The 27,873-nt window shown below is 40.2% G+C and overlaps 1 protein-coding gene across 2 annotated transcripts in view; it reads right to left on the minus strand.

The window, feature by feature from the left end:
• Positions 1-27,873, minus strand: part of LOC111143825 (SWI/SNF related, matrix associated, actin dependent regulator of chromatin subfamily c member 1) — a 172,230-nt gene that overhangs the window by 49,946 nt on the left and 94,411 nt on the right. For both annotated transcript variants that reach the window (XM_022497748.1, XM_022497749.1), the window contains exons 19-21: positions 27,632-27,691; positions 22,346-22,604; positions 20,853-21,014 (exon numbers count right to left, since the gene is read on the minus strand). In XM_022497748.1, coding sequence (XP_022353456.1) covers positions 20,853-21,014; positions 22,346-22,604; positions 27,632-27,691 — 481 coding nt within the window. The remainder of the gene's footprint in view (positions 1-20,852; positions 21,015-22,345; positions 22,605-27,631; positions 27,692-27,873) is intronic.

Raw genomic sequence — 27,873 nt, forward strand, 5'->3', positions numbered from 1 at the left:
GCTGTGAGAAGCACAGAGGGCACGACTGTTTCAGTTGGGGAAGAATAAACGGTTACAGCCATGCAGACATGGCTGGGGTTGGAGGTGGGTAGTACAAGATAGAGAAAGACATTTCAAAGGAAGAGAGAGAAAGATTCAAGGGCATGGGGAAAATGGGAGTCCTTGGTGATGACTAGGAAGGGGGAGATGAGAGAGGAGAGATGAGAAGGAGGGACTATAATGCATGTAAGGGCCTCAGGAGGAAGACCCTGAATGTGGTACTAAGGGAGTCTTAACTATATGCTGTAGCTAGGAAGTTAATGAAGATTTTATTTTATTTTTTTTTAAAGATTTTATTTATTTATTTGACAGACAGAGATCACAAGTAGGCAGAGAGGCAAGCAGAGAGAGGGGGAAGCAGGCCCCCCGCTGAGCAGAGAGCCTGATGCGGGGCTGGATCCCAGGACTCTGGGATCATGACCTGAGCCGAAGGCGGAGGCTTTAACCCACTGAGCCACCCAGGCGCCCCATTAATGAAGATTTTAAAAACAAACAAAATACAATCAGATAAATATTTTTGGTTTTAGAATTTTATACAGAAACACATATTTCACACATAATGAGGGTTTGCTGTGGTTTTAAATAAAAACATTCAAATATCCTACAGTTTTCATTCGAATATTATCCTTTTGTAAATGACAAGACTAACAGCATTTATCCTCAATGAGAATACTTAAAAAACATACCTAAACAAACATATTTAAAACTAATTGTGTTAAAGTTATTGAATAGGAAAATCCCTCTTGCTCTAATTCTTGCAGATGGAAGCAAACCTTGCTTCCAGAATTCGGGGACATGATAGTCTGGGATATCACGAATCTCGCATTAGGTAGATTACCACCTTCCAAAAAATACCAGAAGACTACAGTGACAGGAGTGGGGCCAGAGTGTGGAAGGAGTGGAGCCAGGGTCACACCCAGACATATGTGCTTAGAGGAGCTCAGCATCAGGAAGCAGAGTCCTAGACCAGCCAGATCCAGGGCAGGAGAAGAAGCCCGGGATTCTACAGAGCCGGCCAGAGGAGGTGGCCAAATGGGATCTCAAGCCAGGGGCAACCCCTGGCTACTAAGAGAAACAGAATCCTCTGCAGTTTTTCCAATCCCAGTTGTAGCCGTCCAAGTAATGAGCTCACAAAGAGCAGAGCAAAACACCAAAACAGGAAGCCACGAACACTGAGCACAAACATTAATCGACAGTTTCAGCACTCAAGGATTACTACCAAGATGAGATCTGCCAGATCCCGAATCCAGCACAGCTGTCAATGCAACAGATCATTAAAAGAGAGAATACTAAAGATCTCTAGCCAACAAGAGCATATGAGAGATGTGCAGAGATTTTTTTTAGATCAAAAAATTTTCTAGAAATAAAGCAAAGGGAAACAGATTAAACCAGGTAAAAAGAAAAGTACAAAGCTATAAAACACCTCTAAAGAAATGATCCATACGGAGACCATGAAAATGGGAAAAATACAAAAGCATAAGAAAAGGTAAGCCAGGCAAAAGCCAATCCAAGGAATGGTGCTATTTTCACAGTACTGTTACTTAATACAGGTGTCAAGAATAGAGCACTGTTAGAAATGGAGGGTGACAATGTGATGAAGAAAAGGCTTAATTCACCAGAAAAATTTAACTTTTCGTACTTTTAGGAACCTAATAAAAGTGTCAAACTACATAATGCAAAAGCTGACAGAACGGCAGGACAGAAGTGAAAATGTGCCTCACAGTGGGGATTTGAATATACTTTACTCAATTAAGATCAACAGTGGATGTAAATGAAGCAAGCCGGTTCTATGCTCACCAGAGCATGTATTTAATTTCAACCTCACATGTTACATTTAAAAATACTGGTCACAAATTAAGTAAAGAGCAAACTTTAACAGATTTCAAAAAGTCAGTGACACACATCCCAAGGTTTCTAACCATAATGCAATGAAATTAAGTTTAAAATATACAGATAAATTTCTCTGTGCTTAGAAATGTAATTTTGGGAGTCAGTAAAAATAGCACGAAGAAGGAAATATAAAGGCTTCTTAAACTTTTATCAGAAAAACAAAAAAAGCTTGATGTTTACACACTCTATATTCTTTTTTTTTTTTTTTTTAAAGATTTTATTTATTTATTTGTCAGAGAGAGAGAGGGAGAGAGAGCAAGCACACGCAGACAGAATGGCAGGCAGAGGGAGAAGCAGGCTCCCTGATGAGCAAGGAGCCCGATGCGGGACTCGATCCCAGGACACCGGGATCATGACCTGAGCCGAAGGCAGCTGCTTAACCAACTGAGCCACCCAGGCGTCCCCACACTCTATATTCTTGAGAAGCAGAAAAAGAACAACAGAATATAGAAGGTACAGAGAAAAACATAACAAGGATAAAAATCAAAGCAATAAAAAACAAAAATACGATAGAGTTAAAACATAAAACAGACTCGATATACCCCAAACCTGGTTCTTTGAAATAATAAAGTCGATAAACTGATGTGATAGATCAAGAAAAGACAAAGAAGGCACAAATTAATTGTATAAGGACTGGAAGAAGGGTCATAACTATTAATGGGGAAAGGTCAAATTGGAAGTGACAAAGAACTCCCAAAAACCTTATGCCAGGGGTGCCTGGATGGCTAAGTGGGTTAAAGCCTCTGCCTTCGGCTCAGGTCATGGTCTCAGGGTCCTGGGATGGAGCCCTGCATTGGGCTCTCTACTCTGCAGGGAGCCTACTTCCTCCCTCTCTCTCTGTCTGCCTCTCTGCCTACTTGTGATCTGTCTGTCAAATAAATAAATAAAATCTTAAAAAAAAAAAAAAACTTATGCCAAATAGAAAAACTAAATGGACAAATTACTAGAAAATGTATTTTACCAAACAGATTCAAGAAGAAAAGAAGTCCTGAGTAGTCCCATAACAACAAAAAAAAAAATAATTTTAAAACTTAAACCAAACCACTACAGGTCCAGGTGTTTTTATTGGGGGTATTCTATAAAACTTGTAAGGAATAGAGGAACACAATCTTACTTAAACTTTTCTATAGGAAAGAAGAGAGAATACCCCCTAATTCATTCTATGAGGCCAGTATACTTTTGATTTACAAATTAGATACAGACAACAGATAAGGTACAGTAGAGCCACTAGGCTAAATCTCACTCATAATCCCAAATGAGAATCTCCTAAGCAAAAAACCTGAAAACAGAATACAGCAGTGTAGAAAAAAGGCACCACATTATGACAAATCAATACGACAGTATCAGAAAGATAATTTAACATTTATGAGTCTATAAATTTATAGATTTAATCACACCCATGAAGTATCTGATAAAACTCAGTATCTTTCAAGACAAGCTCCTGGAAAACCCAGGAAACAAGGGAAGCTCCTGAGCCCCCAAAAGACTGTTATCAATAATCCTACAACAAACGCCATCCTTCCTGCAGAGATGCTGACAATATCTCCTCCAAAATCAAGAGTAGGACACAGGTAACAGTGTTACCATGTCTCTCTCTCTCTCTCTTTTTTTTTCTTTTTAAAGATTTTATTTATTGGGGCACCTGGGTGGCTCAGTGGGTTAAGGCCTCTGCCTTCGGCTCAGGTCATGATCCCAGAGTCCTGGGATCGAGCCCTGCATCGGGCTCCCTGCTCAGCGGGAAGCCTGCTTCCCCCTCTCTCCCTGCCTGCCTCTCTGCCTACTTGTGATCTCTTTCTCTCTGTCAAATAAAAAATAAAAAAATAAAAAATAAAAATATTTAAAGATTTTATTTATTTGACAGAGATCACAAGTAGGCAGAGAGGCAGGAGGAAGCAGGCTCCCCGCCAAGCAGAGAGCCCGATGCAAGGCTCGATCCCAACACCCTGGGATCATGACCTGAGCCGAAGGCAGAGGCTTTAACCCACTGAGCCACCCAGGCACACCCTCCATGCTGCCAGAGTGGCTGTAGCCCAAAGTAGTCAACTAAGAAAATGAAGCAAGCAGTTTTGATTGTAGAGAATAGAACTGTATACCTGGAAGAATTGGCCAAAAAGTTACTAGAAATCATCTCAGGGCAAGGTGGTTAGCTACAGAATTAACATACAGAAGCAACCACTTTCCATATGTTAAAAACCAATTCTAGATAAAGACACATGAAAACAGCAAAACCTGAACTGTATTTTCAACATGATACAAAAAGTGCTAATCATAAAGGACTAATTAACTTCACTCTATTATTTTATTATTTTTAAAAATAGATTTTGTTTGTTTAAGAAAGAGAGAACGTGAGTGGTGGGAGGAGCAGGGAGAGGGAAAGAATCTCAAGCCGACTCCACGCTCAGAACAGAGCCCGATGAGGGGGTGCTCTCGATCCCACAACCCTGAGATCATGACCTGAGCCGAAATCAAGAGTCGGTCTCTTAACCGACTGAGCCACCAAGGAGCCCCAACTTCACTCTATTAATAAGATCAAGGACTTCTTTTCATTAAAAGTTGCCAAAAAGAAAGAACAAATGATCAAACAGGAGAAAACACAGGCAGCACAGCAACTAGAGCAGTGTATCAGATTTATAAAAAGCAAATCATAAAAACTATTAATTAAAAAGTGAGCAAAAGACAAAGTAGTTATGTTATAGAATGATGTGTGTATGACCAGGAAACAGAAGATACTCAAATGAGTTACAGAGGAGTGTAATTTAAAATGACAACGGAGTGGGGCCTGGGGTGGCCCAGTCCATTAAGTGTCTATCCTTGGCTCAGGCCACGATCCCAGGAGTCCTGGGATCCAGCACTATATCAGGCTCCCTGCTCTGTGGAGAGCCAGCTTCTCCCTTGCCCTCTGCCACTCCCCCTGGTTATGCTGTCTCTCAAATAAATAAATAAAATCTTTAAAAAATAAAAAAATAAAATAAAACCATAATGATATGTTACTTTACACCCGCTATATCCGCAGAGCCTAACACTAGGAAGTGTATGATTGAGTGTTATGGTCCAAGTGTCAACTGATACATACACTCACTCACTCTGGGGAAAAAACCAGAATTTCCTAAAACCCTACAACTCACAGGATTAGTCTACAACAAAGTAAGAAGTTACACAAGAATGATCAAGGTTCAACATTCAAAATATTCAATGCTCTAAATTTCCTTCACCAAAAAATTCAGCTTATGAAAAAGTAACAACCAATTTAAACAGAGGGCCGCTGAATGATGCCAACTCCTTGTCCCAGTGTGACAACCAGTCCACCAAGCACCCTTGGAGAAGCATCTCATCTCAGTAAAACCCTGCACAGAGGTGCCCTGTGAGGTACGAACAAGACTGGACATGCACGTTTGAGATGCAACAAACAGCAACAAACAGGAACAACCCAAAATGCCCATCCAGTAATGGAAGGACAGATGATTAAAGTGGATTACATCACATCACATCACAGCCTATTTCAAAGCAGTGGACATAAATGAACTGTGCCGACCTGCACACTGTACCTACACAGATATACACCGAAAACCCAAGAGTAAGGAAAACAGTCTCAGAAGTACAAATAAACCATGTTTTATAAAGTTTAAAAACAAAATTACATCTAACATATTCAGTACATCTTTCTTTGTGATAAGAGTCACTCAGAAAGCAGTCGAATGGTATTTCAAAATTTAGGATTCTCAAAAAAAGAAAAAGAAGAAAAAAAATTTAAAAAAATTTAGGATTCTCAGTGCTGGCAGTTGGGAAGTGAAAAGACAAGGGAGAGACAGAGATGCTGGTAATGCTCTAATCCTTTTTTTTTTTTTTTTTTTAAGATTATTTATTTATTTATTTATTTGACAGACAGAGATCACAGGTAGGCAGAGAGGCAGGCAGAGAGAGAGGAGGGAAGCAGGCTTCTTGCTGAGCAGAGAGCCCGATGTGGGGCTTGATCCCAGGACCCTGAGATCAGGACCTGAGCCGAAGGCAGAGGCTTTAACCCACTGAGCCACCCAGGTGCTCCGTTAATGCTCTAATTCTTAGCTCAGATGAAATACACAGCATGCATTACAACACATTAAGATATAAAAACGAAATTTGAACAAAAACCAAACACAGATGGAGTTTAAAAAGAAAAAACAACAAACCTAACTTCACAAGTTACTGTTAATTGAACGGGCCTTAGGCCACCTTTGCTAAGTCAGCTTAATTACAGAGTGAGTATTATGTGGGAGGAGTGCAGTATTTTTTTTTTTTTTTTTTAAGATAATCAGCTTTTAAATGACGACCCGCAACCTATAGTTCCACATTCTGAAGAGGTTGCGGGTCGTCATTTAAAAGCTGATAATCAGTCACATTTGATATTAAATCTTTTTATTAGCTATGAGCCCATGATGAACAGTCACATAATATTAACACCTATCCATACAATGATGGTACAGTTAAAGGGAAGAAGCCTGCGGCCAGTGCTCAGACCTTTAATGAGATGTCTATTAAGAGTTAATTAGGAGTTGTGTGTTCCTCAAGATGCCATGTGGAGGAGTATGGAAAGTGGTTTCTATCCTACAAAACATTTTTTCAAGCTGCTTTTAGACATCTTCTTGGAAAAAGGAACACAAAACAACAGCTTCTCCTTGGTCTGAATTCTGGTTGGAAGCGTAAACGCTTAAGAGGTTGCACCCCTTCCCATATGCCATGCCGTCTTGTTGACGTCTATAAACTAGACGGCTGAGAATCCTTCTCTACAAATGTGTGGTCTGACCCGTGTCTGCGGGGATAAATGAAGATGATACTAGAATGAATTTTTAAAAAGTTCCAAATTTAAGCAAGAAGGCACATAACATAAACCAGTGGGCCAATGCCAAACACACAAAGGCGGAGAAAGTACAAAATCCTTTGACACATAACTAACTGAGCTAGGAGAGGACTGCCCAGTCAGCCAGGGGAAAATACCAGCATCACGGTTCACAGTCAGACCTTATGCCAGAGAACAGGGCTCTGCGAAGGGCAGAGAATAGCTCTCCTCTCCACATCTCTGCAGGGTGCATGAGGCTTAGCTGCTGCCAGCTCTCCCCAGCAGCACAGCACTGGCCGTGAGAGCAGCCTGGGACTGAAGGAGTGTGGCTGTGTTTCAATACAACTTTACAGACACTGAGACGTCAACGTCCTATCATTTGTACGTCACAAAAGAGTACTCTTATTTTTTCCAACCATTTAAAAATGCAAAAACGACTCTCAGATACTACGGGCTAACTAAACGCAGGTGACAATCCGGATGTGGCCTAAGAACCAAAATTTCCTTGCCCCTACTCTAGAAGAAGTGGGCGAGTTCTGGATCCAGACTGTCTAGGTTCAAATTCTGCCCCTGAAGTGACTGGCCGAAGTGATCGTGGGCAAGCTACTTAGCTGACAGACACTTGGGTCTGCTTATCTACAAGAGGAGAACAATGATAGCACTCCTTCCTAAGAGCAGTGCTAATGACTAAACGAATTATTTCATGCAAACTGGCTCTGTAAGTGTTCAACGATATTAATGTTACTAGCATTAACTATGTTATTAGTTATTAACTAATGTTATTAGCATTAACTGTGTTATTAGTTATTAGGACTGCACCCTACTCCTACCTCTCTACTAACAAGAGCTCTTGCCGTGGCCCGTGGCATTGCCTCAGTGACACCAACAGAGGGCTCTCATTCTGTCCTGAACTTCCAAAGGTCCTTCCCAATCTGACAGGCCCTCTGTGACTTTCCCTCCCCATGCGACTTTTGATTTTCCTTTAAAGGGTCAGTCATGAATCACTGGCTCTTGTCCCATTCTCTTAAAATGTTACTAATGGGTCAGAGACAGCTGACCGATCTGATTGACTGGGGGTCAGCAAACTACAGCCCTGCTGCCTATTTCTGTAAATATAGTTTCATTAGAATGCAGCCACATTTGTTTGTTTAAATATGGTCTACAGCTGCTTTTGCACTACAAAGGCAGGTCTGAGTAATTATGACACAGACTGTCTGGTTTGCAGGAGCCTGAAATTTTTATCATGGCTCTTTACAGAAAATGTTTGCTGAACCTTCTGATAGTAAAGTTCATACTGTGACAATTCTGCTTATGAATACAGATACTGTGGAGGTCTGTAACTCTTAAGGTCTTAACGTTAATGCTGGGAATTGAGGGACACTGGCAAACAGGGGGTGTGACCAGAACCCCAGGAGAATGGCTACCAAGGTGGTGAGATTCTAGAGTGGCCCCACAGATCCCTAACTCATGGTTTTCATGTCCTTGTACAGTCCCCTTCCCCTGAGTGTTAGCAGCACCTGTGACGTGTTTCTTTCTTTTTTAAAAATTAATTAATTTATTTGACAGACAGAGATCACAAGCAGGCAGAGAGAGAGGGGGAGGCAGGCTCCTCGCCGAGCAGAGCCCAACACGGGGCCCGAACCCAGGACCGAGATCACGACCCGAGCCAAAGGCAGAGGCCTTAACCCACTGAGCCACCCATGCGCCCCTGTGACCGTGTATCTAACCGACAGAGTAAGGGGAAGGCGATGCAATGGTCAGTTATAGGAGGCCCCCTCTTTACTACACTCACTCTAGAAACTCCTTGCGGGCCTGATGCAGCAAGCTGCCATGGTGGGGAAGCACGGTTGGTGAGAACAGTGGGTGGTGGCCTCTGGTAGTTGAGGGTAGCTTCTGGCTAACAGCCAGCAAGGAGCTGGAGCCTTCAGTTCTACAACTAGAAATAAATAAATTCTGACGACAGGAGTGAACACGGAAGTGGATTCTTTAGTAGCTGCGAACACAACCTAGCCACCACCTTGAGTGCAGCCTCACAATATCCCCATCAGAGGGTCCCGTTAGGCCGCGCACAAACTTCTGAATCACAGAAGCAATGAGACAATAAATATATCCAGTTTCAAGTTACCAGCTTTGTGATAACGGACTATGCAGCAATAGGAGACTATCTATACACCTCCTGGACGTTTGAACGAAACTCAACCAAGGCTGAGAGGCCAATTAGCTGGCAGCCACAAGAGAACAGTATCTTCAGAGACCAGATTCAGGAAATGGTAATACCAGTCTGATTCCACTCTATTTCTTGTTCTGTCTCCCACAATGTTGCAACACTGATCCCCCAACTGACTCCAGGCCTCCGCCTCCACGTTTGCCCGGTACCCCCAAACCTACTTTAGCTGCATGTCTCTTTCACCCTTGGAGTGCTGAGCTTCTATCTCCTTCCACCCACCAGGCCAGAACACTGTCCTCCATGGGCACCACACCTTTCTCCTAGCTTTGGCAACCAAGTGCTTTTTAGTCCAGTGATAATACTGCCAGCAAAAGGAGAATGAGGAGATCTAGGAATCAACCCCTAAGAGCTGAAAGAACCAGGAAAGGCAACTTGGAGGAGAGAACGAAATGCTTGCAAAAATAAAAAAAGTGGAGTTACAAATAAGTAATGATGCTTCCGGGAAAGAACTATGATTATTTGGTGGGAACTCTTCCATTTCCTGCCCATCATCTGTAAACTGTCTGCAGGTACTTCCTAAAACAGACTGAATCCTGTTATTTCTTTTTCCTGGCGACTTCTTGATTTCCATAAGGTAAAAGCCCTTCAAAATCACCCCCTCCACACACATCTGTTTGGCTGCACTTGGTCACAGTACTTCTTGGTATTATTTCCAGAATATGCCACACATGCTTGTCCTTTTTTCCTCTTTCCTTATTGTTTAAAAGTTATTGCCTCTGTGAAGTCTTCCCTAAATGACCCAAGCATAACTGTTTCCTTCACTTGGGCCTCTACCTATATTTGTCTTTTGTCTTTCACCTCCCTCCCTCCCTTCCTTCTTTTCTACCTCCCTTTCCTACCTACCTACTTATAATGTCTCCCCACCCTAACTGAATATTCTTCAAGGACAAATGTTTAAATCAGAAATTCAGAGTGTGGTCCAGGTACCACCCCCCCCACCCCCACCAACCATGGCAGAAAGGTCCCCAAGGTCAAAACTATTTTTATAACAACACAAAAATGTTATTTGCCTTTCCACTCTCCTCTACTAAGAGTGGAGCATGGCTTTCCAGAAGCTGCATGACGCACAATGAAGTCAGCTACAGGAACATGCACCTGTGTATTGTTTTGGTTTCAAAGTTTCTGTTTTAATTTCAGATACAGTTAATATCAAAGGATATAATTCAAATAAATTAAAGCATTTTGGGTTCCTCATTATTTTTAAAAGGCATAAAGAAGGCTTGAGACCAAAAATGTTTGAGAACTGCAGGTCCAATAATTTGTGTCTTCTCAGGGAACAGAGTAAGGCCGATGGTAGGAATTCACTCAACACTTACGGGAAACAGACCATGTCATTCCCTGGAGTAGATCAGTGCTCCGTAGAGCTACCAGGATACAGTTGCAGCCTGCACCATCCGCTGTGACTCTGCTCCCATCTAGCTGTGCATCTGATCTCTCCCTGTTCTTATCTGAACTCTGGGTTGCAGCTAAGCCAGTTTATGTCCCACCCTCTGTTGCCATCTCTGTGCCTTTATTCATTGTTCTGCAGAACCGAATCCTTCCTCCAGCCTGGCTCACTGACATCCTAAACCTCCTTCCCATTGTTCAGTTCAAATCCTTTCTTTGTGAAGTCTTCCTCAGTCTAAACTTACATGTCCCTTTGTGCTAACTCTTACAGTCCTCCTTGAACAATTAATACTATGTATATCTATGCTTTACTATGGCCCTAATCCTTGAACACTGAATTATTTTTCTACACACGTGTAGCCCATCACAAAAAACAGACCCAATTAATAGAGAGTGTTGTTGTTGTGGTTGTTTTTAAGACTTAATTGTTTGTATGAGAGAGTGTGTGTAGTGAGGTGTGGAGCACGGGGAAAGGGAGAAGGAAAAAAGCAGACTCCCTGCTGACCACAGGGCTCCATCTCAGACCCTGGGATCATGACCTGAGCTGAAATCAAGAGTTGGATGCTTTACCAAGACTGAGCCACCCAGATGCCCTGAAGAGAGGGTATTACTTATGTCCTACATAGTAGCCTATAGCAAGAGATCTCCATCAAGTAAACAAAAGGCATAATTTGATAAAAGTCCCCAAAAGCATTATATAATTACATTATATAATGGAAGCCAATTTCTTCTTAGAAATACGTATCCTACCATTTAATAAATATGGGTCTTTAGCCAAGTCACTTAAATCCCAGCCAGCATTAGCTAGTTCTTAGAGGTTAAACGTCCAATTATAAGCTGCTAAGAAAAGTGACTCTATCCTTCTCTGCCTCTTGATATCTAGAAGAGCCCTTCAAACAGAATATTGGCAAAGAGGACAGAGAAGCCACTCTACGTGATGGAAGTCCCATAATCAAATACTGTTCCACTGTTTGCTTAGCTTCACCAGCCTAGCATATTTTCACACATGGTGTTCTAAAAGTGCCTGATTTTTAAAATGTTATGGAAATCCTCGTGATGAGAAGAATGAGGCTATTTATAAGCGATGACTAGTATCTTGAGGCAAGAACTAGAACAGTCACTTCTGGGTTTCCTGTTCCTAGAAAGTGACCCTTTCGACATTATTGTCAGGGTGCTCTTAATCTCCTGATGGACTAGAGACTAGTTTTTAACTTTCCTAAAAACTAGAAGTGATTAATTGGGCTCTTCTACACAGAGGGGGGCCAATGGCTCAAGATACACTCTTTGCAGCCCCATATTCCACAGGGTGTTACGGAGCTCAGTGGACAATCTACTCACTGACATAAAAGAATCTTCTCTGAACGTTCTACTTGTGATTCAACAGCCCTAGAGCATACATAGTCAACTGTAAGCAACAAGCACCGATTAACTCAATCTTTCAAATTTCTCTAAACCAAAATTAAGATACAGACAGTAAATCTACTCAGAGGCAAAAAATTAAATAAATAAAACCAATACTTGACATCAGGAAATACAAATGGGGGTTACAATAAATAAGTCTTTGACAGACCCTTGAATACGCACATACATTCCAACTCCCTGGGGGAGGAAGGGCTGCCAGCCTCAAAAGGGACCAAGATGCACTATATGCGTTAATTATATAGGAGAACGTCCTTATTCCTATAAGATGACGCATGCTGAATTATCTAGGGTGCAGACTCATGCTGTCTACAACTTACTTTGAAATAGTTCACCAAAAACAAAATAAAAATCATTTAGACTGCTAGATAGATACAGCAAAGTTGAACCTAACTGGTAGGCCCACAAAATCTCACTGCGCTATCCTTTCAGTATTTTCAGTATGTTTGACTACAAGTAAACAGGTTATCAGAAGGCTATTCTGTCAAGTCTCCAGGTCAAGTAAAGAGAAATTTACTAAAGTATTTAATAGGGCCGGCTGGGTGGTTAAGCATCTGCCTTTGGCTCAGGTTCTGGGATTGAGCCCCGCATTTGGCTGCCCGCTTCTCCCTCTCCCACTTCCCCTCCTTGTGCTCCCTCTCTGGCTGTCTCACTCTCCGTCAAATAAATAAACAAGTCTTTAAAAAAAAAGTATTTATGTGATATGGTAGAAAAATTATATTTGATATTCAAATGTATTACATAAGTTCTCTGTGAAACATCAATTTAACAACTCCTAGACAGGTGATGTTCTCATCCTAGTAGAATGAATTTTAAAAATATAGGCACTCCTGACACTCTTCTGGTCGAAGCCCCCCATTGGCTCCATCTCACCTAGAGTAAAAATTAAAACTTTACAACAGCCCATAACCCCCCCTTATCATCTCCCATAACCGCCGCTATTGTGCGGTCCAGCTACTTGTCCATGATCTCCCCTTGCTATTCCTCAACTATGCCAGGCAGCTCCCGTCTAGGGACCTGTACAGTGGTTGCTCCCAGTGCCCACAGCACTCTGACCTTAGATGTCTGATGACTCCTTCACACCTTTGCGCAAATGTCACTTTCTTGGTAAAATATTCCTTGACCTACGAAAATTGCAATTCCATACACTCACACTTATCTTCCTAATCCTACTTTAATTTTTACCGTACCACTTACCAGCCAACATACTCTTTCTACATATTTACATTTAATTTACACAATCGAAGTTTTATGTATCACGTATTTCATCTTCCCCCTTGAAAATATAACAATCCTTGCAGGCAGGGATTTTGGTATGTTTTGCTCACCAGTACCCTAGCACCTAAAACACAATGAAATGACATGGTAACAACACATTTATAGTCTTATTTATCTCTAGGAGTTAAAAGGGGAAAAAAAAAAAAAAGTCCAAGACTGACCTCCCATTCAAGAATGCTTATGCAATGCAGTGCAGGCTTGTACACTGACTCACTCTGACTAAATTCTGGCGTGGGTTTCTAAGCACTTGATCTCGTAGAGATGAATCATCTAGCTGCTCTTCCTGGTACATTTGCCTCTCCTTATGTAGCTCCTATAGATTTTCAAGAGGACCTGGGTCTCCTCCTACTGTATTTCCCGTAGGATATAAGACAGGACAGTACAATGGAGCTAAGGTCTTAAATGATCCTTGTTCAATGAATGAAAAATACAGACATACCAACACATGTTACTTCCGGCAGCAGGCTACAATAAAAAGAGGCTGAGATTTAGGACTGGATATTTAGGTTCAAAATTTAAACCAGATTCTCACAAGCCTACGTCATCTGATAAAACTTAGTTTCCTTGGTTTTATAATAAAAATGCCACTTCCTCCAAAGGATTATTAAAAAAAAAAAAAGCCCCAGTCAGAAAACCCCTATATAACGTGTCACAAAGAAATGCTGATTTCCAACAACTTCTGAAAAATGTTTAAAAAATGCAAAAGGTCTCAAATATCAGTATTTTTTCTATTCCCAGAATGGTCTCTGGCCAAACAGAAACAAAAAACCATGCAGATTTAGAGAAGTCAGTAGACACTGTTGAATGAGTAGAGTTAAAGAGGAGAAATGATAAGCCCCTTCTGAGAAGTGAGCACTCATTTCCTCAAGAATTCCTAGAAGTAACCTAAAATGAAAATAAGAGGTGTTCCAGATTTTACCAAACACTCCCCACATTCCAAACCCACAATGAAAAGTTAGAAAGGTCAGTGTGAGAAATCCAAGAGGAGTCCTGTGTTTCACAAGGAAACTTATTTTTTCCTGTATTGTCATTTTACCATTGTTAATAAATATAAGTTAATACGGACAGAATAATAAATTAAGTTTAACAATAGAAAGTTTGTGAACTCCCCATTCAAGTACAGTATCTTGATAAGGAAAATCCTGCATCATTCTATTTCAAATCAGTGACACTGTTTTGTAGTATCAAGTGTCAGTTTTAATGTAAAATCAATACCTCCTTTCTGTGAACTCCCTATCTGGAATGTGGCTCAGAAGGAAAGGAGGTACGCTGTTGCCTTCACAACACAATTTTGCTGAGCCAATTCCACCCCAAGAACCATTTGCTGTCTCCTAATTTATTCTGTCAGTCATAGCCCAACATAAATCCATTAACTATCATAGGCCAGCATTAAGTTACAATTCTATTTACAACTCATTCCCAAATAATCATATTATACTGGTATTTTCCTTTACACTTATTAAATGGTAAAAGGGCCCAAATTCTGTTGTTGCAACTAGTGAGTATCCACTGTACTTCAGAGAGGTTTTCTGATAGGCTATTTCCAGCTACTATGAATGAAGTTTACTTTCCATGCCATTCAAAGAATCATCCCCTGCCGCCTCCAGTGCTTCCTGCAGCAGTCGGATCCAAGCTTTGCACCCTGTGGAAACCATACATTCACTACTCAGTCAGAAAAAGGACCCCAGAAAGACTGAGGTCGCTAGATTTTGAGTTTGTTGAATTAGAAATGGCTACATTTGCAACCTGTTTCTTAACCCCTAATGCTCCATGGGATCACCTACCAAAATTTTAAAAACAGATTCACATATAGAAACTTGTCCCTGATTTTGCTAAGTACAGAAACTTCTTTGAATCACACTAAGAAGGTGGTGCCAACCCTTTTCAATTCCATGACCACAGGGATCCAAAAGATGCTGCAAATGAACCAAAACCACAAAAAAGTCGAGGAAAGTAAGACATTTCCCAGGCATTCAATAGGTCCAGGCTTCCCCTGCCTGAGCTAGGCACTGCCTGGTGGTGCAGAATCAGTAAAAAGCAAGAGGGATGTGGCTCGGCTTGCTAATTTGGGTATCCATCTAAGACAGTATTTCAAACCAAGAAATACTATGGATACTCTGTTAAGAACAAGTAAAAAAAAAAAGTCAATTAATTTGCTCTAAGGGCTAAGAGTAAGAGGTTTGATTAATCCGAAAATCTGTTTCCAGATATCTGCAAAATGAGACTCCTAGATTGATACTTTCACGAAGGCAGAGGGAACAAAAGGGATAGGACCTATGCAACCTCACGGAGACCATGAGATTTTACGCTTGAAGAGACCTCAGTGCTATCTACTCAGACCACTCACAACAGAGCCCCAGGAGGTCAGATGGGGTCATCTGTGGAGTCCTGCGTGGCAGTTTCACTTTCTATTTTACATACCCTTTATTCTGTAAGAACAAATCAAAGAGAAATAAAAAATGAGTGCAGTTGAAGCATAATTAATAAACTGTACACAACTGAGACAGAGATGGAATGAGGCGAGGTGACAACAAGAAACCTTTAGCTTGAGTTACTCATCAAAAATTGTTTCATAATGAAGAGAAAAAAATGAACAATGTAAGAAATGTTGGGAATACACTACTGATAATCGTGTATGAAATAGTGTCCCGTGGTGTGAAAATTAGCCTCTTTTAGCATATAGGAACACTTGCCATTTGAGAAGCCAGGTATTGCTTATGAAGCTACTTTCCTAAAATTTTACTCCTCTTTGTAATAAATTAAAGTAATCAGAATTCCTTAGCAGCAAAATGTCATCTGTCTAATATCACAAACTAGCATAACTATGAAATACACTGGAGAGAGTATCTAACCATCACTTTCATGTCACACCTGAGAGAACTCAGAGCTAATGAAGGTTAAATAGCTTTTGAAAGTGCTAGAGCTGTACAGGGCAGAACCAAAGGTACAACCCAATTCTGCAAAATCCTAAAATCCAACAAACAATATGCTGTCTATAAGACACCTATCTGAGATCCAAAGACACAAAGAGATTGAAGAGTAAATTAAGAGAAAGAAGATATTCCATGCAAACACAGTAGCCAAAAGAGAGCTGGAGTGGTATGTTAATACCAAACAGAATAGACTTACAGGCGAGAAAAAGGAAAGATGTTATATAATGATAAAAGGGCCAATTCATGAGCAAGATCAACAATTATAAATATGTATACAACTAACAAAATATACAAAGCAAAACCAGACAGAACTGAAGGAAGAAATACAGATAGTTCAATAACAACAGTTGGAAATTTCAAGACATCACTTTCAATGAAGACCAACTAGAAAGATGATAAAACAGACACCTTGAACAACACTATAAACCAGCCAGACCAAACATACACAGATAATGCCATTCAGCAACAGCAGAATGCAAAAGGAATACCCACTAGGTCAATATATTATGCAACAAAAAAAAGTCTCAATAAATTTTAAAAGATTGAAACCACACAAATTGTCTTTTCTGAATACAATGGAATGAAATTAGAAATTGGTAATGGAAGAAAATATAAAAAAATTCACTAATTTGGTGTATAAACAACACACTCTTAAAACAACCCCTGGGTTAAAGAAGAAACCAAAAGGGAGATTACGAAATACTTTGAGAAGAATGGAAACAAAAATATGTCTAAACCTACAGAATGCAGTAAAAGGAGCACTGAGAGGGAAATTTATACAGCTATAGAAGTCAATATTAATAAAGAAAAAATATCCCATCAATATCCCATCTTCCAAAGCAAGGAAATATTAAAAAGTGGAGCAAACTTTGGGGCACTTGGGTGGCTCAATTGGTTGAGCATCTAACTCTTGATTTCAGATCAGGTCATGATCTCAGGGTCATGCAATCATGCCCCATGGTGGGCTCCATGCTCAGCATGGAGTCTGCCTGAGATTCCTTCCTTCTCCTTGCCCTACCTCCGGCCCCTCCCTCCCTCTCTCTCTCTCTCTCAAATAAGTAAATCTTAAAAAAAAAAAAAAAAAAAAAAAAAAAGCAGATTTAACCAAGTAGAATGAAAGAATAAAGATTAATTACAGTGGTGATAACATAGAGAACAGAAAAACAACAGAAAGAATCACTGAAATCAAAAGCTGGTAAAATTGATGTTATCTTTAAGACTGATGAAGGGGGGAAAAAGGACCAAATTACTAAAATCAGGAATGAAAATGGGGACATTACTACCAACCTAATAGAAATAAAAAGGAATGTAAAAAGACATTATAAACTTTGTTTAAAATTTTTATTTATTTATTTATTTGACAGAGAGAGAGCACAAGTAGGCAGAACAGCAGGCACAGGGAGACGGAGAAGCAGGCTCTCTGCTGAGTAGGGAGCACAATGTGGGGTTAGATCCCAGGACCCTGGGATCATGACCTGAGCAAAAGGCAGATGCTTAACCAACTGAGCCACCCAGGCAACCCCCCTTATAAACTTTTTAAAAAAATAGCTTTACTTAGATATAATTCACACACCACACAATCAACTCATTAAAAGAGTACAACTGAATGAGTTTTAGTGTATTCCAAGATATGTGCAATCATTATCACAGTAAATTTTAAAACCTTTCTATTACCTCAAATAGAAACCCCATACCGGTTAGCTATCATCCCCCTTTGGCTGTTCCTCCTAGCCCTAGGCAAACATTAATCTACTTTCTGTCGCTATAAATCTGCCTGTTCATGATATTCCATATAGTTGGAATTAAATAATGTATTGTTTCTTCTCACCTTTTTTCCCCCCACCTATCATGTTTTCAATGATGATCCATGAGGTCACATATGTCAGTACTTCATTCCATTTTATGGTTGAGTAATACTCCACTGCAAAACCACATTCTGTTTATCCATTCAGCAGCTGATAGACATTTGAGTTGTTTCCACTTTTGGTTGTTATGATTCCGGTTTGTGTATGTGTGTGTGTGTGGGGGGCAACAAATGAGACAATGTATATGAAATAGACAAATTTCTACAAAGAGGCACACTACCAAAATAGAAAACCTAGAAAGACTAAATAGAAAACCTAAAAACCTAAATAGAAAACCAATATAGACTAAATAAACCTAAATAGGAAACAAGTAAACAGAGTAAATCAGTTCCCAGAAAACATTAAAGAAAAAAAAAATCAGGACTTAATGGCTTCCTACATGAATTCCAGCAAACATTTAAAGAAGAATGAGCATCAATAATTCTCAAAACTCTTCAAAAAAATGAAGAACAATTCTTAACTCATTCTTAGAGGTAAGTACTACCCTGATATCAAACCAGATAGAGTTACCACAAAAAATGAAAAATACTAAACAAATGCCCCTTATGAATACAGATGCAAAAATCTTCAACGAAATACTAGAAGCGAACTAAATCCGAGAAGAGTATTAGGTGGAACATTCCCATGATCGATCAAGTGGGATTTATCCTGGAACTGCAAAAGTGGTTCAACAGGCAAGAATCAATTAATACAACATATTTAAAGAAAAAAGTAAAAACAACACATGGTCATCTTAATTGATACAGAAAAAGCAGCTGGTGAACTCCAACATGTTTTCCGGATAAAAATATTCAACAAATTACGCATAGAGGGTATTTCCCTAAACTCGATAAAAGGAATCTAGGAAAATCCAATAGCTAACATCATACTTAATAATGAAATGCTTTGGGCGCCTGGGTGGCTCAGTTGGTTAAGCGACTGCCTTCAGCTCAGGTCATGATCCTGGAGTCCCAGGATCGAGTCCCGCATCAGGCTCCCAGCTCCACGGGGAGTGTGCTTCTCCCTCTGACCTTCTCCTCGCTCATGCTCTCTCTCACTGTCTCTCTCTCTCTCAAATAAATAAATAAAATATTTTTTAAAAAAATAATGAAATGCTTTCCCCTCAAGATGAGGAAAATAATTTCACTTACAAAAGCATTCAGAAGAATAAAATACAAAGGAATAAATTTAAGGAAATGTAAAACAGGTGCCAAGAGCACAACAGGCAAGACCAAAAACTTCAAAACAGTGGTTAAATTAAAGAAGATCCATAAGTGACTCTTAATCTCACAAAACAAACTGAGGGTTGATGGGAGGGGGGGTGGGGTTATGGACATTGGGGAGGTTATGTGCTATGGTGAGTGCTGTGAAGTGTATAAACCTGGCGATTCACAGACCTGTACCCCTGGGGATAAAAATATATGTTTATAAAAAATAAAATTAAAAAAAAAATTACAATTTAAAAGAAGATCTAAGTAAATGGAAAACATCCTACATTCAAGGAATGGAAGATTTTGTATTGCTGAGATGGCAATACTTGCCAAATTGAATGCAAAGGAAAACCACTTCACAAACATTCCAGTTGTGTATCCTTTAAAAGCAGGGGTGGGGAGGGACAAGTGTTGGTGAGGACATGGAGAAGTCAGAACATTCATATGTCGCTGGTGAAAACATAAAATGGTACAACCACTACAGAAAACAGCTGGCTAGTTTCTCAAAAAGCTAAACATAAAATTACCATTTGATCCAGTAATCCTACTCCTAGGTACAGACAATAAAAAAAAAAAACCTATATTCACAAAACATCCTGTACCTCAATGTTCATAGCAGCATTATCCAAAATAGTGAAAAAATGGAAACGATAAAAATATATGTGAACTGATGAATGGATAAGTAAAATGTGGTGTATCCACTGAAAGAATATTAACTCAGCACAGAAAGGAATGAAGTAGTGGTCTTATATTACAAATGGATGAACTTTGAAAACCTTATGCTAAGTGAAAGAAGTCAACACAAAAGCCCGAACACTGTATGATCCTATTTACAGGAAATGTATAAAATAGGCAAACCCATAGAGACAGAAAGCAGATTAGTGGTTACCAGGGCCAAGGAGAGAAGAAATGGGAAACACCTGCTTAACCGGTATGGAATTATCTTTTGGGGTGACCAAAGTGTTCTGGAGTTAGATACTGGGATGGATGCACAACACTGTGAATGTACTAGAAGCTACTAGACTGTATACCTGTAAGTGATTAAAACAGAGAATTTTATATGAATTTTACCTCAACTGAAAACAAAAACCAACAAATTTAAACCTAGCCAGCAACATAAAAATTAAAATAATCACAAAGTCCTGTCAGAATTCTTATGTTCACATGCTCAAAACCTAGATCTAAAAACAGGCATCACAGGGCACCTGGCTGGCTCAGTCGGTGGAACGTGTGATTCTTGATCTCAGGGTCTTGATTTTGAGCCCCAGCTGGGTGTAGAGATTACTTAACTAAAAAAATAATCTTAAAACCTGGCATCACTGGGGCACATGGGTGGCTCAGTGGGTTAAGCCTCTGCCTTCAGCTGACGTCATGATCTCAAGGTCCTGGGATCGAGCCACACATCAGGCTCTCTGCTCAGCGGGGAGCCTGCTTCCCCTTCTTTCTCTGCCTGCCTCTTTGCCTACTTGTGATCTCTGTCAAATAAATAAATAAAATCTTAAAAAACAAAAAAAAAACCAAAAAAAAACAAAAACCAACCTGGCATCAGATATTTCACAGCTGTGATGTTATTAACAGCTCTCAGACAACCTTTAAATTCTATCACCATAGAACGAAGGGATAAGAGAAAAAAATCATATACTAATCTTAAGTAACAAGTTGATACTAATCATTGTTCTCAACCTAATAGAAATAAAAAGGTATATAAACAGACGTTATAAAAATATAAGCAAATAAACCCAATTGTTTAAACAAGCTGATAGGAAAATACGACATCTATTAGTCCTGTCCTTGGGGACAGCCATAACTCACCAAGCTTCTCTGGCTCGTCAGGTCCCGTGCCCGCAATGCAGCTGCTCTCCAGGCCATAGGTGGGATCCACTTTCCCAGAGGCTCGTGCTGCTTCTTGTACTTTCTTGACATGAGCTTCGACCAATTCTAGTGGTACCTCCTCTCGGACCCGAGAAAACTCCTCTGTTCAAGAAAACAAATGGAACAGTGTGACTTGGTTTTGCACAAATATTTGCTTTAATGTAAACCACTAGGAAATCCAACACATTAGGTAGGGTCTTGCACACAGTGACCTTTCTGGGGACTCAGTCTTAATCTATCTTAGTGAAACAAGAACACCAGATGAGATGGTCACGTAGACTAATGGAATTCTATGATTCTGTGTTTTAACTTACATGTTACAGTATCTTGCTGTATAAATAGAGATTTCCAAATTTTCATCAGTAACAATCAGAATTTCTGCCCAACTTAATCTAACGCTACAGGCTAGATAGTAAGGCAAACAGCAAGTATTAAACAACCAAAAATCCAAGAAAGGGTTTTATAAGCATGAGAAAGTTCTAATTATAATAAAATCAAACAATGTTAAAAGGTTCTTTGGCTGGTTGTGTCAAAGTCCAAATAAATTAAAAAATATACCACAAAAACTCTGTTTTGCCCTCTTGATTCTTTTTTTTTTCCTTTAAAAAAATTTTTTTTAAAAGATTTTATTTATTTACTTGACAGACAGAGACCACAAGTAGGCAGAGAGGCAGGCAGAGAGAGAGAGAGGAGGAAGCAGGCTCCCTGCGGAGCAGAGAGCCCGATGTGGGGCTCGATCCCAGGATCCTGAGATCATGACCTGAGCTGAAGGCAGAGGCTTTAACCCACTGAGCCACCCAGGTGCCCCTCCTTTTTAAAATTTTATTCATTCATTTGACAGACAGAGACCACAAGTAGGTAGAGAGGCAGGCAGAGAGAGAGGAAAGGAAGCAGGCTCCCCACTAAGCAGAGAACCCAACATGGAGCTCGATCCCAGAACCCTGGGACCATGACCCGAGCTGAAGGCAGAGGCCCTAACCCACTGAGCCACCCAGGCGGCCCCTACCCCTTCGATTCTTAATAAATGGTCTTAATTTTAGAACTATTAATATATTAGGGGCACCTGAGTGGCTTAACAGGTTGGGCATCTGCCTTTGGCTTACAACACGATCTCAGAGTCCTGGGATCAAGCCCTGGGTCAGGATCCCAGCTCAACGGGGAGTCTGCTTCTCCTTCTCCCTCTCCCCACAACCACCCGTCTTGTCCATGCGCTCTCTCTCAAATAAATCTTAAAAGAAAAAATAAATAAATAAATAAATTTGCAATACTTTTAAATATAACATCAAGGGGTAATGTCTGATTTTCTGTTGTATAACTGAAATGAACATTGCAGCTGATAACACTTAAATCTAGGACAACATGTATACAAAGTAAAGTACTAAACCATGATCTGAAACGACTATGTTGGCGATGTGGTTCAGGGAAGTCCATACCCAAAGCTGCTTTTGCTGCAGCAGATGCCACACGAGGGTCCACCACAGATGCCAAAAAAGCGACAGTGCTCATGACTGGGTTTCCTGACTGACTGAAAGGGACAGGCTGGTAAGCCAGGGGACCCAGGGAAGCATCCGAATTCTCAAGGTAAGGGTCCTCAATAGGAAGCCTCAGAAAGTGGAGGATGCATTCATCCTGAGTACGACTTCCAACGTGCTCTGACACTTTGTTCCAATCATCCTTGTACATCTCCAGGGCCTGCAACAGAAAAACGCAAGGAGCTTTAGTGTCAGGTAAAAAGAAACTAATATGTGATAGTATCAGAGGTCTGTGACTGTTCTTTAGATGGGTTTTTAAAAAAATAATGAAACTGATTACACGGTACATAAGAGAACAGGTAGATCTGATGGCTCTCCTAATTATATTAAATCTCAATCAGGAAAAAAAAATAAATAAAATGCACACATACATAAAAGGAAGAGTGACCATCTTTCATTAATACACACAATTGTTTATAAAGAAAATCTGAAGAAATCTATTAAAAAATACCAAAACTAAAAGGTTTAACAAAGTCACAAGACAGATGTGGAATAGAAAAATTTAATTTTATTTCAATGAAAAGTTTTAAATTGGAAAAGAAGTATTTAAAGTATCACAAAAATGAAACACCTAGGAATAAGTATAATAAAGAATGTGTAAGTTCAACATGCTGGAAAACATGAAATACACTGAGAGAAATTAAAGACCTAAATAAAGAGCTATACCATGTTCTTCCATTAGCAGTCTCAAAATTAAGATGTCAACTCTCTCTAAACTGAGTAACAGGTTCAACAAAATCCCACGCAAACTCAAAGCCTTGTTAGAAATTAAGAAACTGGAACTAAAATTTATAAAGTGTATAAATTTCCAATTTAAAAATTCATAATTTGTCCGAGAAAAATGTTGAAACACCCCCGCCCCCAAAAAGTAAAAGCAATCTCCAAGGGGGAGAGGGACAGAATGTTATGAAGAAAATCAAAGAATTAACTGGAAAAAAGACTGTATTTGGTTGTTGATCAAAACTGCTATTCCTAGACTGTTCTCAATCGGGGGCAATTCTGCCTCCTTGGGGGACATTCAGTGATGCCTGCAGACATTTCTGGGGATGTGCTACTGGCATCGAGTGGGAAGAGGCCATGGATGCTGGTAAACACTGTACAGTTCACATAAGAGCCCCCACCACACACACAAAAAACCCCCAAAACCTATCTGGCCCAAATGTGGATTGCAGGAGGCTGAAAAATCCTGCTCTAGAGCCTGATCCGCTGATCTATATTGCGAGATGAGCTTGGGAGATGGTACTTTCCGCGTTTATGTAAGTAAATTCCTAACCCAGGGCACCAACTGCTGCCCCAGGCTTGCCTTCTTGCTGGAGTGGTAGAGGACTCCTCAAAACCCACATTAGCAAATGGTCTTACTCCTTAGAGCCCTTGAAAGACAAGGCTAATTCTGGGTTTCCCCTGGATAGCCAGTGACCTCAGGTAGTTCTAGAAGGAATCACTTGGGAAAGAAAAAAAAAAAAAAAGACCTAGATTGTAACAAAAAAGAAAAATTAATCTCTCTCCCTAGGGTTTGTGGGGCCACAAACATGTAATTGGGGCTATCTTATGTTTCTGATCATGGGCAGATTTTCTTAGGATACTCTACCATAGTCTTTTCAAACAAGCTTATTTAAAAAAAAAAAAAAAAATGTTTTCCTTTATTTTCCTCAGCTAGAGTCAAATAAGAAAGTCCAGGAAGTTTTTTCCAGCATAGAGCTAAGAAACCCTCTGACATGCAAAATTCAAGAGTCAGTGTCCAGAAAAGCATAAGGCGGAGAAAGAGAAGACCCAAGCCTGGGCACTGACGGCAGCATTATGTAACAAGAAATCGAAGACATGTTTTCAAACTGAAGGAAGGACTACGTTAGCCTTTTGTGGCTTCCTAAACTGGTGACTCATTTTCAGGTGACACACATGGAATTCCTCACACGTTTAAAAAAGAAATCTACTCAGACAAGTCCCCATTATCATTATCTTATGCAGTCTATTTTTCCCCCAAAACTAATATACAGCCTTATTATTAGCCTTCATGTCTACCAATTCAAGGTCTTTTTCTTTTTTTTAAATGATTTTATTTTTATTTATTTGACAGAGATTACAAGTAGGCAGAGAGGCAGGCAGAGAGAGAGGAGGAAACAGGCGCCCTGCTGAGCAGAGAGCCCGATGAGGGGCTCGATCCCAGGACGCTGGGATCATGACCTGAGTGGAAGGCAGAGGCTTTAACCCACTGAGTCACCCAGGTGCCCCAAGGTCTTTTTCAATCTGCAATTATTCATCCACTGTGTAGATTCCACACTGGTTAGTTGCAAAACTGAAACTAAGCCTCCAAAATCTGTAATAAGACAATGAAATGAACATAACCACAGACAATAACCCCCAGTATTCCACGCAAGAACTGTGCTTTGATGAGAAACCGTATCAAATAAGGTGTTTTTAAAATAAAAGCGGGTGGTCTAAGAATAACCTGAAGCAGTTGGGATGCTGCCTGTGTGATATATTTGTCTAATAAAATGGTGTGACTGGGGGTGGGGGGCAGAGACCTTAATGCATCTTCCAGATTTATGTATTTACTAGGAAGAAATTAACTGGCTTTGGTTATAAATCCATTATAAATCCACTTCATATTCTTAAGCTATTAATTACCCACAAATAAACTATAGAACTAGAAGGTGTTGGTGGTACACAATACTGCTGGGGAGCCTCTGTATAAGCGCAGACCACACCTGTTGATTCAACTGAATTTTTAAAAGAAACACCAACCACTGGACAGGTTCCACCTGCAGGAGAAAAAAATGCACTATTGTGTAAGGATACTGTGGTTTTCTTGGATATGTTCAGGGTAAACAGCAACCCAGCCACTGTGTCCTCATTCTGTATTTACTATTCACTATTCCTTTTTTTTTTTTTTTTAACTATTCACTATTCTCGAATGTGATAATGAATGAGTAGATGAGAATACATGAGAATGGTGGTAAAAACTCAAAAAGAAGAAATCCTTTTGAATTTTAATCCAGAGAGAGATTGATTTGAGAAAATAAGGAAAAGTAGAAGAGGGGTATAAAAAAAGAAAAGGAAGTTGTGGGTTTTTTTTTTTAAAGATTTATTTATTTGTCAGAGAGAGAGAGAGCGCGAGTGAGCACACAATCAGAGGGAGCAGAAGGCAGAGGGAGAAGCAGGCTCCCTAGATGTGGGACCCGATCCCAGGACCCTGGGATCATGACCTGAGCCAAATGCAGACGCTTAACCCACTGAGCCACCCAGGCGTCCCGAAAAGGAAGTTGCTAGTGCAATACTAGAACTTCTTAAAATTTTAACTGTTGGAACAATTCAAAAAACCAAATTAAAGTGACAGAGAACCATGAGCCGTCAGCAGGTCCAGTGTACCTCAGTGTGGGCCGAAGACCTATGGCGCACCACTCTTGCAGAGGGGCCCAGAGAGCAAAGAATTTTCCTAGTAACAATAAGACACTGCTGCCTTTTCATAACAATAACATCTGCCCGGTCGGTGCTAAAGCAGTAGTGAGTGAGCCGCCCATCCTCAGCATGAATCAAGGCAGTGGCGCTGGACTATCTTCAGAGTCGATCTAGTCTTCAGTGCCACATCCTCACGAAAGTAATCCAAATTCATTTTAAATTTATTAATTTTATGAATCCAAACATCAAAGTCGACTTGTTTCAGTGTTTGGTACTATGAAATTTGAGGTACACGAGGGAACTAAAAATCAACCATCCAAGCATAATGGCGGGCTGAAGAAAAAGGACTGAGCCACCCAGGTACCCCTATTTCTTCCTATTTTGAGTGGGAATATGAAGCTGGGGAACAAACCAGCCTTCCTGTGACCAGAAGAGAACACACTGAGACAGAACATGGACATCTTAAAGAAGGTGGAACAAAACAATAGAAAAGCTAGGAAACTAATGATATACTTGAAGAGTAAAAAGAATGTTGGGAGGGGCACCTGGGTGGCTCAGTCAGTTAAGCCTCTGCCTTTGGCTCAGGTCATGATCTCAGGGTCCTGAGATACAGCCCGAGCTTGGCTCTCTGCTCAGCCCAAAGTCGGCTTCTCCCTCTCCTCTGCCCCTCCCCACCACTTGTGCATACAACGTGTACTCTCTCTCTCAAATAAGTAAATAAAACCATTACAAGAGAGAAAAAAAAAGTTGGAACTGCCAATCTGAAGACAGTCAGTTGAACAAAAAAACCCAACATCCTTATGGTTTAAGGACATAAGGCTGCTAGATTAGATTTTCTGTTCTTTGTGGGGAAAGTGAGATTTTCTGTCCTTTGTAGGCAAAAGCATTCCCAAGAGATTAAACAGTAAACTTCCTCACTGAGTCCTAATTTAGCTCTCACATGCACATCCTACCCACAAATACTAAGTAGTGTCATAGTCTTCACTTTACCCAATGATTGTTCTAGGACAAGATAAATGGTCCTTCTTCAGAAATGGCTGATAAATATGGAACCCAAAAGTCTGTATTTCTTACCTTCCATGTAAAAATAATTGCTAAGATCTACTTGTGTATGAATTTGCAAGAATCTCCAAGACATGAAGAAATCCAAAAAGCATTCCACAAGCTGACTGGCAGATATCTTGAATTATCATTGGTTTAGTGTTCTGCTTTCAAGAACAAAATAATATTTTCAGGGACAGATGTCTTTATCTATTTCTCTGGAATCATTCTGGGAAATACAGAGGTTGTGGACTCAAATGCATGTAAGCACTGGAGAACAAATCGACAATAACCAAGGTGGGCTAAGTCTAAAGAAAACTGGGATCTGAAGAAACATTCCACTTCCAAGGAACACCTGCTACTCGAGGTGAGCCAACTACTGCTCCATGGGAATGAGGTGCCAGAATTACCACATCTTCCAATTTTGGAGGAAAGATTAGAAATCCAGACTACTTTTGCAAAACTCTAGTTATTTGTTTCATGTTGGCAAAGATTTAAAATAAACAAAATAACCCAACCTGGGCCAAAAAAACACGTATCCAGGCTTCATCTTCCCTACCGATAGCCAGTATATCACCTCAGGGTGTGAGGTGTGATATCTGACGACAGCCCAAGAAAATTCTATTAAAACTCGATACATGGTTCCAAAAACTTCAGGATTAATTCCGAAGGTGTATTTCAAATGTGAGTCACACAGACTAAGCACCCATCTCCTGTGTGCTAACAGGGCTCTGCTATTAACGTGCTTACCTCCAGGAGCAGAAGGGTCTCCTGTTCAGTCCATTCTCTTCCAGCACTGGCACCTTTACTCTAAAGAAACAAAACCGGAAATTAGGTACTCGTTTCCTCAAGGCTGATATGGAGCTCAGGAGGAGTCCCTTCTATGTAGAGGGAGCTGTTTTATGCAAACAACCAAATAAACACTTAATAAATAAAATAATAAATAAAACATTTAAAGGACCCTAAACTTCCAGCAGAAAGGCAGACCCATT

Source organism: Enhydra lutris, unplaced genomic scaffold (genome assembly GCF_002288905.1).
Source record: "Enhydra lutris kenyoni isolate GAN:26980312 unplaced genomic scaffold, ASM228890v2 scaffoldscaffold10, whole genome shotgun sequence".
Lineage (NCBI taxonomy): Eukaryota > Metazoa > Chordata > Mammalia > Carnivora > Mustelidae > Enhydra > Enhydra lutris.